This window comes from Cryptomeria japonica, chromosome 8 (genome assembly GCF_030272615.1).
Source record: "Cryptomeria japonica chromosome 8, Sugi_1.0, whole genome shotgun sequence".
Taxonomy (NCBI): Eukaryota; Viridiplantae; Streptophyta; class Pinopsida; order Cupressales; family Cupressaceae; genus Cryptomeria; species Cryptomeria japonica.
This window is the reverse complement of record NC_081412.1, coordinates 322,270,020-322,284,956: the sequence shown is the minus strand read 5'-3', so window position 1 is coordinate 322,284,956 and position 14,937 is coordinate 322,270,020. Positions and strand designations below refer to the sequence as shown.

General features: G+C 36.3%; 1 protein-coding gene across 3 annotated transcripts in view; it reads left to right on the top strand.

Moving 5' to 3' along the window:
- LOC131061504 (probable helicase MAGATAMA 3) overlaps window positions 1-14,937 on the top strand; it is a 179,993-nt gene that overhangs the window by 150,451 nt on the left and 14,605 nt on the right. For 2 of the 3 annotated variants that reach the window (XM_057995220.2, XM_057995221.2), the window contains exons 15-20: window positions 6,067-6,120; window positions 12,053-12,111; window positions 12,213-12,297; window positions 12,466-12,831; window positions 12,935-13,057; window positions 13,177-13,263. In XM_057995220.2, the coding sequence (XP_057851203.1) occupies window positions 6,067-6,120; window positions 12,053-12,111; window positions 12,213-12,297; window positions 12,466-12,831; window positions 12,935-13,057; window positions 13,177-13,263 (774 nt within the window). Of the gene's footprint in view, window positions 1-6,066; window positions 6,121-12,052; window positions 12,112-12,212; window positions 12,298-12,465; window positions 12,832-12,934; window positions 13,058-13,176; window positions 13,264-13,490; window positions 13,656-14,937 lie in introns of those variants that run through there. The other variant, XM_057995222.2, reaches the window with a different exon arrangement.

Here is a 14,937-nt window from a genome sequence, read left to right as displayed (position 1 = left end):
TGTAGATCAAGAAGGTCGGGCTAGAAGGAAGATCAGGCCAAGAAAAGGGCGACCTCGTTGAGTTTCATCATCATTAAGGACACTTCAAATGCATGGAGGAGGACTCAAGGTGCTTCTAAAGTGTTGGAAGATTTCAAGTGTTCAAGGAGTTGCAAGCTATCCTCAAGATCTTCATTCTACGACATGGAGAAACCACAAGATATCAGAAGAAAGATCTTATAAAACTTCAAAGCAATATAAGCTACCAGAGGAGGAGTGACTTGACCGGGAAGGAGGTTTCATCAAACGCAAGAGAGCCAAGGAAAGGTACATCGTTTCTCAAATACATCAAGGACAGAGGAGGATCAACCGAAGTCAGTGCAAAGGTACATTGAAGAAGTAGATAGTTTCAGAAGAGTTAATCAAAGTTAGCTTCTCAGCATCACCAAATTGAGTATCAAAACTAAAAGAGATATGAGCAAGTACTAGACAAGGTGGCATCCCAGTCACTATTCCTCCAGTCAGATAGGTCCACATTAGCATGTCCAGATTCAATGTACCTGACTCACTAGTGGTGGAACAGACTTCGAGGCACCTACCCCTGACATCTATTGGTCCACATACATTAAATGTAATTTTCTCATTGGCTAAGGAGGTTTTGTTGTAACAAACCCTAATTAGGGTTTCTATCCTGTAATCCTAGCCATTGATTGTAAATCAATCTGAGCCATTGAGATATAAAGAGCTCTCTATATAAAGCTCTGGCACTTCATTTGTAAGGGTTAATAGTTAAGAGTTAGCTAATAAGAGTTAGTGAATAGTCAGTAAAATAGAATAGCAAATAAAGTAGCAATAGAGTAGATTAGGAGGAGAAGGCAAGAAATTGTTGCCTAAATTGTAAATGAACTCCATTTTCATTGAAGATATGGTGAAATATGTCGTTTCTTTGCAATATGCATGGTCTCTTGTTGAATCTTCATTCTAGATGGTAAATAATTAGATTGAATGAAGTTATTGAATGCACTCGCATGGAATCCACCTAGTCCAAACCACTAGCCTCTTGTTGATTGTAAGTGCGCCCTGCATGGTCAACTGGCATTGAATGAGCTTAATCTCGAGTCGTTACGCGTCTATTTTTCATACATTAGCTTGAATGATGATCAGTGTCTGATGGTGTAACGATTTGAACATATTCGAAGCATCCCTTAGAAGATTGCACTGAGTTGGTGTTGAATTGTTCAGTTTGATGGTGAGACCTAGCCCAGTAGGACTCCGCCTAGTCGTTCATCCATCTTCTTGCATTCTAGGTCTTAGATTACATTCTCCAAACCCTGTATCTTTTGATATTTCTTTATCTTCCAGCTAGTAGATAGGACTTGAGTTCCAGCAAATCAGACGCTCAGGCATTCGAATGTAAGTCCCCTTGTGATTCCAGCATAATCACATCAAACCACAGAACTTATCCACATGTAGAGACCCTACATATAAGAACCTTGGAGTCTTCTCGAATGATCCTTAGGCGAAATCTTCAGCATTCGAGGAAATTTTGTTTGAGGATAAGATACCTTGGTATTTTATTTTGTGTTCGCATGTGCGTAAAAAACACATCAACAGTTCCTTAACTTTGGCCGCATATTTCAGTGGGAGGACAATTGCATAAAACTTATCACTCGACCACTTATTCAGTGGGAGGATTGAGTACATAAACTGAATTACAAAGCAAGAAGGCGGCTAAGCCAGCCTCTTCCACTTATGCAGTTGGAATTACAAATAAGAACAACAAGAATGATTGATCGGTACTACTGAAACAATCTTACAAAATAGAGAGATGAGATAAGATAAGAAGCTTAATGCTGATCTCAAACAATCCACTATCAAAATCACACCACACTTGAACACTACTGCTGTTCTAATTCTGCAAGCTAGAAAACACACTATCCAGCCACCACCAGAAACACCAAAACACTCATAACTTTCTCAAAACTAACCGGAATCACACCAAGTAAAATGCAAATGACTAATATAACATAGGCAACCAATCCAATACTTCAAACTCGCAACTTGGAAGCCCTGAATGTGTTGCACGCATCCCAAGGTAAGTCTGAAAATGGCACTACAGCAGCAAACTTCGATTTGCAACCAAAAATTGTGATGACCACCAAAAGCCATGCCAAGATAGGAGAATGATTGTCTTCCCAATACGCTTCCAAAGAGTCGATACCCAGAACAATGCAGTCACTTGGTCAAGAGGTATGAGCAAAATATGGTTTCAGCAACTCCGCGACCAGCAACAAGGGTACACTCCAAAATCCACACAACACTCTCCACAATTTGCAGAACACTCGCTGACAGCACTGGAATTACAAGAACACAGCTAGGTACTATCTTCCAAGTACAGAACTGAGAATTAGCTAGGAAGCCACACTTTGAAGCTCAGATTTTCAATCGCCAAACCGACAGCATAACAATGCAATTTCATAAGATCTCCAAATGGGAGGACAAGCACTTGTATTTATAGGTTTTTCCTCTGAAATTCAAATGTAATTGCTCCCAAATTCACCTCACCAATTTGCATTTCATTTCACTCTCACATGGCGTCCAAATGACATTTCATTTCATTTCCCAAGGTGGGCACCCAAGTTGCATTTTAACCAATAATTCAACAAGTTCGAACTTGCCTAAGTCTTCAATAATAACTTAATGCATTCTTCAAATTTCAACGCTTAGGAAAATATAACATTGATATTAGATAAAAATATGTCTTTTCCTAAGTCACCCAATATATCATTAATCAATAAATTAATTAAATATCAAACCTTAGGATAAGGAAATAATATTTAATTAAATCACTTATGACTCCAATACTGATTATCAACAAAATCCAGGATGAAGTTGAGCAATGAAGACCACTGAACTGCTACAGGATCAGGACCCTGTCCAAACTGCTAAAAATAGTAAGTCATGAAATACTCCTCCGAAAAACATGATCTTTGCACCCAGAGAAAGAGCTTGGAAATCTTGGTCAGACAACTTCATCCAAACAGCCAAACCCTAACTTACTAAAAATAGTAAGTACTCACTTCACCAAAGAATCAAATGCATGTTATGCCACCCTGGAGTTCATGAAAAACCCAAAAGGAAACCATAGACAGAATTGAAGAATTCCCTCCTGGTAAACCCTAAAAAGCTCGAGCAAAACTCCACAAAAGTTGGAAACCCTAATTCTCCTTTCCAAATAGCCTACGGGTCTCCAGAATAGGCCAATGGACCACTGAACTAATCACTACAAAGAAGGAGACATTACAAAATTATCCTTAACTTCTTGTTGATTTGTTGATTTTGGGGTAGCTGTTGTGGATTGATCTCTTGGTAGGGATGTAGATGTGGATAGATGTAATGTCCCCTTCTCATTGATGCTCTTTCAGTGGTCCATTAGCCTATTCTTGAGACCCGTAGGCTAGGTGGAATGAGGAATGAGGGTCTAGCATTGATGAAACGAGGACTTACTATTTTTAGTAAGTCAGGGAATGGCCATTTTGGTGTTACTATACTACTGAGCTCTCCATGTTCTGCCTCTGGACGCGATGATCATGCTTTTCTGAGCATTAGTTCTTGACTTACTATTTTTAGTAAGTGGCAGTGTGGCACAATTCTATTATTGGCAGTAGACAGGGTTTTGATTCTGCAGCAGTTTTGGTGGTCGTCCTGACTCAGTTTCATCCTAGCAGTGTTAATAATCAGTACCAGAGCCATATGTGAAATAATTGAATATTAATTCCTTATCCTAAGGTTTAATATTTAATTAATCTGATTATTGACGACTGATTTGTTAAAATGGGGGTTAATGCCTATTTTTCCTAAGTTCTTGGCGAATTCATGTTTATTAAAGAGATCGAAATATTGAGAAAGATATTATATTTTTTATAACTTATCTCTAATATTTGCCAAAGTACGTGGGTCCTTGCTTTAGCGTGGGAGTTGACTTGTGGGGAATGGCGCCACTCTTGGGGTCCACATGTAGTGGAGCGAAATGCAAAGGAAAAACGTGGAAATTCAAGGAAATGGCATCTGGGTTTGAGGTGTGTGGAGTTATAAGTATGAGACTTGGGCTCCCATTTTGATATCTTTGAAAATTACATCATTATGCTGCCGGTTTGGCTACTGAAAATCTGAGCTTCGAAGTTGGCTTCCTAGTTGAGTCTCAATTTCGTACTTGCAATATAGTACCTAGTTGTGCCCTTGTGTTCCCATTGCAGATTGGTTAATGAGTTGCAGATTATGGAGTGTTCGATGTTGGATTTGATTGCTTCTGGTTGCTGGTCGGGGGACTGCTGAAAGTGAAATTTGCTCATATCTCCTAACTAGGCGACTCCATCCATCTGGGTACCGGCTCATCCTTCCTTCCAAGCTATGGCGATACAATGTGTGATTTTTTAGCACGTTAAAATGAGCAATGAATTTAATAGATAAAATCAAAATTCCTAGGCTAGGCGTGGGTTTTCTATTTGCATTGGGATGCGTGCAAAATAAAAATGGGTTTGTTTGGGATGTGGCTTTGATTGGGTGTCATTGCATTTGATGTACGGTGGGATTGGGATTGATTTGAGTTGATTCGGGCAAAAAATGAGTGAGTTATGAGTGTTTTGATGTTTTCATAGGCTGCTGAAACTGTACTTTCAGCCTGCAGATCAGTGTAACAGAAAATTATAGTCATGTTGTAGAAATCTGCAATTATTCATCTCATCTCATCTCTATATTGTAAGGTTGTTTCAGTAGTACTGATCATCCCCGTCTTTCTGCTTTCTTTTGTAATTACCCACTGCATAAGTGGAAGAGGCTGGCTTGCCGCCTTCTAAGTTTTGTAATTCAGTTTTGTATTCAATCCTCCTGCTGAATAAGTGGTCGAGTGATAAGTTCAATTCAATGGTCCTCCCGTTGAAATATGCGGTAGAGTGATAGCTTAATGTATTGTCCTCCCGCTGAAATACGCGGTAGAGTGATTGAACTTTAGTTTATTGTAATTTTCCCTTGGTCGGTTTACCGCCAAGAGCTTTGGTTTCTATCCTGCTGGATAAGCAGAAGGGGCTGGCTTGCCGCCCATGCATTGTAATTTTCAGTTTGATTATGATTGCTAACGATCCCCGGAACACCATATGCTCTCACCCTCCCAGTCTGGGCTTTCGGTGAACAAAAAGTGGAAGGGTTCCCTTTCAGTTGTTTGGATTATTCCTCTAACCTTAACGGGTTATTTGTTGTGGATGAATTGTTATTGGTCTAAAAACAAAAAAACAATTATTGGGATATTACAATAGAGTTCTATTGTTTACGGTTTTCTTGTCATGGAATAGATTTTTCTTGTTTGCTTCTACATTTGGTTGGTCCTTTAAAGGTTGTGTAGGATGAATTTTTGTAGTTTGGCCATGATTATGACAAATCCAACATATAAATGGAATATAGTTATAGTCAATAGGCTGTTCCCATTCTAAATCTCTCATGTGAAGAAGAATTTTGTATACGAATGGCTTGTCCAAATCAATATGGCTTAGTGGCCCACCTTGTCTAGTAACTTCAAAAGTAGATATATACTCTCCTATTGGGTTGCCTACCTGCCAATATTTGCGATTTAGAATGCTCAACCGAACCAGATAGGAATAGTCCTTGATAGAATCTCTATTGGATCAGACTAGGACCTAAGATCTATGGGATAAGGTGTTTTGTAGAAAAGACGGGCTTGGGATAGGCAAGTTTAGTATGCAGAGAGAATACATCAGGTGATAATTACAGTTGAATGCTCACTCCATGGTTACGTTACTAGCTTGTAGCTTGACTTTTCCATGTTTTACATGCTTAATTTTAGTTTTTGATTTGTTGCTTTATGTAACTATTTTCTATAGTTGTAATTCACATCATAAAAAGGATAAGGCATCACGCATTTCAAGATGTAGAATAGTAATATTTGTGAAAGTGCATTCTTATATTATTGATTTTCAGTAAAATACTTTTCATGTTTTATTATTAATGTCAATTACATATTTTTATTTAAAATTCCATTCATTTTGGCTTTTTATGTTGTCTGAATGTATGTAGGTGGAGCCAGCAACACTAGTTCCTTTGCTCCATGGATGCAAACAAGCAATACTTGTATGTTCTGAAACATCTTCCTCTTGCTCTTGTGATGAAGTATATTTATTAAGATCTTTTTAATGATGAATGGTGGTATTTTGGCAACTTATGTATTTATTATATGATTACTCTCTATCTACATGATAATGCTTTAGTTATTCATGTTATTTTCTATTCTTTTATAGCACTTTATTGTCCTTTTATATTTTCTATTGTTCATTTTTGTATAGCAGTTTGCATTTTACAATTCTTGAACTCTGGTTAACTATTATTGTTTCATGTTTTATTTGATTTGAGAAAACTTGAATTTATTACACTAATAACAATTGGAGGCTGAATAAGTAAAAAGGAAATGCAAAAAGGTACAAATATCAAAATTGAACAAGAATAGGAGGTTCGTTAACCTTAGATATTAGCAGAACTGCAACAAGGAGTTTCCTACAACGCAAAGAATGCAACGAGGCCCTCTTAGCACAAGCGTTTTAGGGAGGACACTAACAGGCCTAGCATTTGCAATTTTTTGATGATTGACATACATGCTGACATCTATTTCCTCAAATATTAGCTAAGGTCTTGCAGATCATGACAAGTGGCTTCTCTTGATATAAGAATGTTTCTCTTCGTTGTGTATTTTAAATTCTCTCTCTCGAAACATCTCAGTTTTATGCTTTTGGGTTCATCATATGGTACTTTTTTGATTCCACTTTGGTTTTGTTTATTTTTTATGAAGCTAATTTAGGCACCCATTCATTACCTTTTTTTCTTTAAATTGGACATTCGAGTCTTATGGATTTATCTCGTGTAAAATCTTCTTTCTCCGAGTGATCACCTAGAGGAGATTATTAGCCTATTTTATTCCCGTGGGCTAATTAGATTGATGCAAGGGAATAAATTAATTAATTAAATGTTAAATAGTCCTAAGTCCTTGGGATTATTTATATTAAATTAATTAGTAGTTGGTCATACTTTATTTTATAAAATGACTTTATGATAATGTCAATGACAAATTATGAAGTAAAGTCACTTTTGGAGGGAAAAGTAAAAAAAAAAAGAAATAAAATAAAGTATTACTTTCAAAAAGGAAAAGCATTATAAAAGGAGGAAAAAGTGAAATGAGGATTCATTCTTGAGTTGTTATTTTCAAAGAACAAAGGTTCACTTCAAAGATCAAAGTTCAAATGCAAATGTAGAAGGAAGAATTTCCTTCGGAAATAAAAAATCAAAGGTTAGAAAGTTCAAGTGTGAAAGATTTCAAGAATGACAGAATCCTCTACAGGATAGTCCAATCCATTCCAAGAAGGTGAATTCCCAAATCCAAGTACAAGAAAAGGAAGCCTTCAAGAAGTCAAATGAAGAATCGGCTTGACTATGAAAGATACCCAAATAAATTCAGATGGAAATCCTCTCTTCAATGGAGGAATTGTTTGTGCAAGAAATGGGAGACAAGGAAATGATCGCAGATAATTTGAAGAGCAAGGTCAAGGAACACGTTTTCAAGGACATGAATTCTTTCTCAAGGAGTTGCTTGGATGACATTTCCATATTCATCAGTTTCATGAACAAGATTTAGGAACTCAAGCCAGCATGGGAGAAGACTCTCAGTCAAAGTGAGAAGGATACAATAGTCATGGAGTACAAGCATGAGACTACTCCAAGTATCTCTGTAGATGAACTTGAGATAATGATGTCTAGGTTCTTTTTGCATAAAAGGTGGTCATTTACTTTGAAACCCTATTAAGGGTTCTATCTTGTAACCTCGTCCCTTGATTGCAAATCAATCTCGGTCGTTCATTTGTGGAAGGATCTCTATAAAAGGTCCACGCCTTCTCATTTGTAAACCATTAGAATTAGATAGCTCATTAGAAATAGAGAGCTCTTGCCCCTTAGAGTAGAAGTAGAGTAGGAGAAGGAGAAGACAGTGTTGTAAGACTTGAAGGAATAAAATTTGATTTCATTGAAGACGAGGTGGATTCATGTTTATTTCAACTTGTTGCATGGTGTTCCTTCAATTTCTTAAATTGTTAGAAGTGCATTAATGTTAATGGGGAATGTGACAATGTTTGATGGATTTCAATGGTTCATACTTTTTGCACTTACATGATTTCTATTTGCAGTTTAAAGTTAGCCTGAACCCTTTTTTATATGGATGCTTAACTTCTATCATGGAATGTACATTGTTCATTATGATGGTGTTCATTGTGATATGAAAACTCTTTGCATAATTCCTGGAAGATTGCACTAGTTCTCGTGGAGTTGTTGCTGAGCATGGCAAAGAAAAACTTGGTTATTGGGAATTCGTCCATTGGATCATGATCCATTACCCTCATTGTCCCTAGGAGTAGATTAGAAGTTCTTAACCTTTTCCCTATTGTCCAATTTTTCAATTCCAGTTTATTTTGTTTAAGGAAGAAGCATCACAATCTTGCAATATTCGATGATGAAGTTCCAGCCATAGCATGAAGACAAGTGAAGAACAACGGAAGCGTAAGTCCCCCTTGGATTACCAACATTTATCAAACAAAAGAGCTCACATCGAACATTAAATCACATGTATGTAGTAAAAACCTTGGAGTCTCCTCAGTGAACATTTTTTGCAATCTTAGCATGCGAGGAGTCTTTGTTCAAGGGAGGATAAAGTGTCTTTGGCATTTTTATTTTGTGTTGGTGTGCTCATAAAACACCCATCAACAGGAGCTCGATCCTATGTTGCCTCATGTCAGAAAATTAAGTTGTATTTCGACTAGCAGGTATAAAAGGAAGTCCACCCCTCTCATTTTGACATTTAGGAATTCAATCAAACATTCAAGCACTCATTCAAATTCAAGTGAGCAAGCAATCAGTCTTCTTTCAAGCATTGGAGCAGGAGTTAGGTTAAGTTTCAAGCATTGGAGTTGGCATTCATGTTCTATGTTTATGAAGACTTCATGAAACCCTAATTCCTTGTGGAGACAAACAAAACTCCATTAAAAGGTATATCATTAGTGTTTCAGTCATTATTTAGCATCTCCCTCAAAAGGAGAACATTTCCATTACTGCAATTCAATTACATTTCATTTTTATTTCATGGTTAATTCCAAAACTGGGGTTTAACCTAAGACAAACCCCTATTAGGTCAAACCCCTATTCCCAACCTATTTCCCTTCTCTAGTATGTGCAGGAACAAGTACGGAGCTGCCATATTTAGAATTGACTTTATTTACAGTGACGAACAAATTTCCCTTTGGACGGCGAAAAGTGCGGAGGACTGGTGTGACGGGCATACCGGTCCCTTCATTTCAAGAGCTCCTTCTGGGAATAGATCTAAAAACACTTACATTCTTCTAATCCAGGTTTGTGGCTCAATCCGACAACTGTAGCTCATTGTTCATGTGTTTTTACTTCAATTCCAACACATTTACCCTAATTTCAGCATTTTCACATTTCAACTTGAAAGAGGACCCATCCCCAAAGTGAATCCAATAAGAATTCTCAACCCTATCCTTACTAGTTTGTGGCTAAATCTATTGGGTTCACTCCTCTTTTAATGTAATGGTCCCTAAGTTTAAATATTATTGGTTTTCATACATCTAATTGTGGAAAGCCCTAATATTTTTCACCACTACATTTTGGTGACCCTGACTCCTTACACATTTATTTCTAATATATGTTCTCAGATCTGAGTGTTTATGCAATTTAAAATTCAAATTTGCATTTACAAGTTTAACTTCCAATTGAATTTAAAAATTTAGAGGTTAAATTCACAAATACCCTGATTTTGAATTCTAAAATTGAGCTTGTGGATTCTCTAATTTGGATTTATTATTTCAGATCTGATTATTCATTTAATTTAAAATTCAAATTTTCCCTCCTAGATCTCATTTTTAAATTGAATTACATAAATTTAGAGGTTGAATTTGTAAAAGCCCTAATTTATAATTCTAAAATTTATCATGTGGATTGCATAGTTTTTCATTTATCTTTCAAATTCACAGATGAAATTCCTTAATTCAATGGTTAATCAATCACTTTTACAAAATTTTGCATTGATTAATCACAATTTTCAAATTCAAATTCAAATTTCCCTCCTTTGTGCATGAGTTTTATTACCATTAGTCCTACCTATAATATTCCCGTGAGAAGAAGTTGTAAAATTAAGGCTTCCCAAGTTTTAATTACTAAGGATATGGAGCCTAATTTAGATAACTTATTTCATGAGAATGTGGGTGGTTCTTCTATTCCAACAATTGATGTTATTTATCTCCATTCTTTACATAATTCTCTCGCTCTCTCTACCTCACTCACTTTATCTGCCCCGAATTCTAGAGATATCTACCTTCCTATCACTCTTCCTCCATCTCCTCTCTCTACCACTCTCTATCTCACTCTCTCCTCTCTCCCCCAAGATCTAGATCTATCTCTCTACCTCTCTCTCTCATCCTCAGACCCCTGCAAGGGATGCTACGCTCAACCTCATTTGGGCGAGGTGGAGGAGGCACATCGGACTCCTAGGACTAGACCCTCTAGTTCTATCTCTCCCCTATTTTTCACTAGAGCTAAGAAGAAGAAGATGAAAAATGTTTTGATGTAGTATTTACTTTTAGTTTTAGAAAAACAATTTGCTATTTCATTTTGTTTCAGTCTATCAGCCACCAACATTCCATAAGAGGATGCCATTTTGTACCCAATTTGGGTTTACATCAATCTAATATATCTAGACTCAGCTTATTTCTTTTGTGTTCCCATTTATTGACTCATTGGATGCATCTCCTCACTAAATTTTGCAAAAAAAAATGCATTTCTAATTAAATTTAAGCAATTTTTTAAGTTGCCGAGTATTGGTCGAGTTTTTCCCGAGTTTTTTTTTTCAAGCCTTGGCGAGTAGTTCAACTATGATTTCAACAATTGGCTAATGCTTTCACTCAGCAATTTCACAATAATGTTGGTCCTAAGATTACTTTGGCTGATTTGATTCATTGTAAGCAAGGTGGGGTTTCTGAAACAGAATCTGAAAGATTCTCTCATACTATCATCCTGTCTATAAGCAATTTATAATAGTAGAAAATGTTTTATAAACCTTTATCCCTATCTCACCTTTTCTTAATGCAAAGTTCATTTAAGGAATATTTAGATATGTCAGGATATGTACTATTGTGAATACTTGAACGGTATTTGAGATCATTGTAATTGGATTCTTTTTCCAGGCTTCTTATCTACAATTTTTATTTGCCACTATTTTTATTGAATGCATTACTTGAGTTCTATGCCTAGCACATTTTTGCAAACATAGAGATTTTGGTTCCATTTTAGGAAAAATATTAACCATGAGATGGCTGTTACATACAAACATTATTTAGCACCGAATCTCCACTCTCTGAAAGGAAAAAGGCATTCCAAACAAATTAGCAATCAATAGATTCAATACATTTTTCAGTATTGAAACAGTTCTATGTCACCAGTCAATGGTGTGCCTGTAATCAAAACTGTAGTTGAGCCTCCTAGTTCCTAGTACATTTATCACAAATAACAAAAAAGAAAGTCTGCTGATGATGTCCTAAACATTTTTCATGTTGGTAGACTTTGATGTTGTCTTGAATGCATTTATACTTGAGGCAGCATGTGCAAATTGCTTGGGCTTGATGACACATTCAAGCTTTAATCAGGAGATTTCTACTGTTTTTGTAGCACAGTTTTAGATTTTGCAGTAGCAGTCCTGCTGCAATATTATTTTAGTTGTTTCCTATGAAAAACTGACTCTTATATTGCTAGAAAAAGGCACATTACTTCCTGTAAGTACAGAAGCAAGGATATAAGGCATCTTGCATGGGGCCCCTCTATTAATTGATATAAACAGAATATGCACTTCCCAAAAGTAGTTGAATGGATATGAAGTTCCCAGCAAAGTTAAGGTTGTTTTCCATTGCTAATTAGACTAAATTGCTTCTAATTGGTTGCTATTGTTTGTGATAAAAAGGTTGGCGATCCAATTCAATTGCCAGCTACTGTGCTTTCTTCGGTGGCAGAGAAGTTTGGGTAATTTTATTTTTCCTCACAGCATTTCATCCTTTTGACTCTTAGAGCATGAAGAAAGTTATGCTAGTCATGTTGTCAATTGGAGTTTTCCCTTCTTGCAGATATGGTATGAGTTTGTTCAAGAGATTTCAACAGGCTGGTTATCCAGTCAAAATGCTGAAAACCCAATACCGTATGCATCCTCAGGTCATACATTTCTTTCTTTCTCTGCCCACATATTTACAATCCTTCTGTCACACTGATATTGTCTTTCAAGATGGCAGAATCAACTTTTTTATTACATTGATGATCTGTCTTTTTTTTGCTTCATTTCATTTATAGCCCAACCTTTTATTATTTATGAACTGTGTACAGATAAGGGAGTTCCCTTCAAGGGAATTCTACTCTGAGGCTTTAGATGATGGCCAAGATGTTCTGCATCAAACAGCTCGTGCATGGCATGAATATCATTGCTTTGGGCCATTCAGTTTCTTTGATGTAGAAGGAGAGGAATCTCAACCTTCAGGAAGTGGTTCTTGGGTCAACATTGAAGAGGTGGAAATGGTTCTCATTTTGTACCGTCACCTGGTGACAAGATATCCGGAACTTAAAGTAGGCTCTCGGTTGGCTGTCATCTCACCTTATAAGCAGCAAGTCAAACTTATTCGTGAACGCATTCAACTTGCCATTGGAAATGATGCAGCTAAACTTATTGATGTTAATACAATTGATGGTTTCCAGGTAAAGTTTGCCATTATAATGGAACTTCTGGTTAGTTTATTAGCTCCTTGGCTCTGAGTATACCTGATTAAGTTGAAGCATATTATCTTTTTTGTTGTTGCAGGGCAGGGAAAAGGATGTTGCAATTTTTTCTTGTGTAAGAGCAAATACTGGGAAAGGCATTGGCTTTGTGTCTGATTTTCGTCGAATGAATGTTGGCATCACCAGGGCACGAGCATCTATGCTGGTATATGTTTCTTTCAGTAGTTTTATGCAATAATATGCCTTTCTATAACCTCCTCTGTTATTCTTAAGCATATATATATTTTCAGTTGCCTATATAATATCTCTTGAAGCTTAAAATAGGTGGTTGGCTCTGCCTCAACTTTGATGCAAGATGAGCATTGGAGCAATCTAGTAAAGAGCGCCCAAGAGCGGGAATGCTTTTTTAAGGTATACAAATTATAAAAGGTTTTTCCTTCATTTAATTTTAAGATTTCTTATTTCTCTTCTAAATTGAAGTCATTTAATGTGCATCAAAAAGTACAATTAGCTAGGATTACATCGTGGTTACAAACTTAAAAGCATGGGGTACAAACTCAACAAATATTCATTGACTTGGTGAGTACACTTGAGCAAAAACCTAAAATGAGGAACTCCTATTTGAACTCTTGTATCAGCTAGAGCAAATTTCAACATGTCCACAGTGTAGAATTGCTGCAAGCACTCAAGGAGTCTGCCACGTGTACTTGTAGGATATGTTTTGCCAGTATACACAGCAGGAAAACATGGGAAAAGTGCTACAACCTGTATATTTTTGGTCTCCATAAGCAAATTCGCTCTTACCATTTCTTCACATAGCATTTACAAATTTTCTTGAATAAATTTGAGAAAGTTTGAAGCAGATTTGAGAAACAAAGTTATGCGATTTTGGCATTCAAGGTCAGAATTGTTTTTCTTTTCTTTTGTTTGGAAACGTTGCAAGAATGTAGAATCTTGCTAAACATTGGATTTAGGCTTTCACACATCTTGAATATAGTGAATTCAGTAAGCATAAATTTCAATGTTGATTTAGCTATCATTATGAACGAAAATGCTGATCTTTTTAGTTAGGGTTTAGGGCATAAAAAATATTTTTCTTAAATAATTTCATGCTATTGCTATTCGATTATGTTTGAAATGCACTTTATGTTAATTTTATTCAATGTTTTGGTCCTTTTAGGCTCAAATCACAAATTTTTAATTTTAAACACTATGTTTTATACTTAAACATGTTGCATTAAAAAATATTTTTTGCTGGTTAGTATATAATGGCATCAATATTAGGAAGTGGAAGTTAACCGCAACTTGTGGCTTGGAAACATGACACTTGGACTGGTCCTAGGTACTGTTTTTACTTATATGAGAAGAGAGTTATAGGCTACTCTTGCATTGTTGGATTAAAAGAAATTAAAGAGGGTAAAGTAAAACAGAATCATGGTAGCAATTATTAAGCCCTACTTGCTAGTAGAAGTAGCCATGGAAATGCTAAAGATTGGGGGCTCGAGTTGTGTTCCGTGCATTCACAACACATGCACATCATCTGACTCAAGTAGGCCTAGTCACAAGTTAAACATAGTTGGAGCACAACCTTCACTTCAAGTTACAACATGGAGGAAGAAGATGCACCAAGAAGCAGATAAGGCTTGTGTCAATTTTTTGTATTACAACTAACTTCCTTTCAATGTGGTAAAAAGCCAATATTGGAAGCATCTAGGAAAAACAAGGCACTCTCTCCATTTTCATAAGTGGGTAGTTGATTCAAAATGTTATCATAGATGCAAAATAAAATTTAGAAGAACAAAGGAAGTAGTTGTGCAAGTTTTGATGCACTATACTTACAATTGGGTGGACAAGTATGAGGAACCAAACCTTTGTCAATTTTGTAGCAATTTTGAATGGTGAGATGGTGTTTTTGAATTCTATAAACACTTGTAATAAATTAAAGGATCCAAAAGATTGAGCCTAACATTGGAATTTGTGTTAGAAGTGGGCATTTAAAATGTGGGGCAAGCTATAATTGTAATGCTACAACTTAGTGACAAAAGAACTAATTAAGGAGAGACATCCATCATTTTTTTTTGGAGC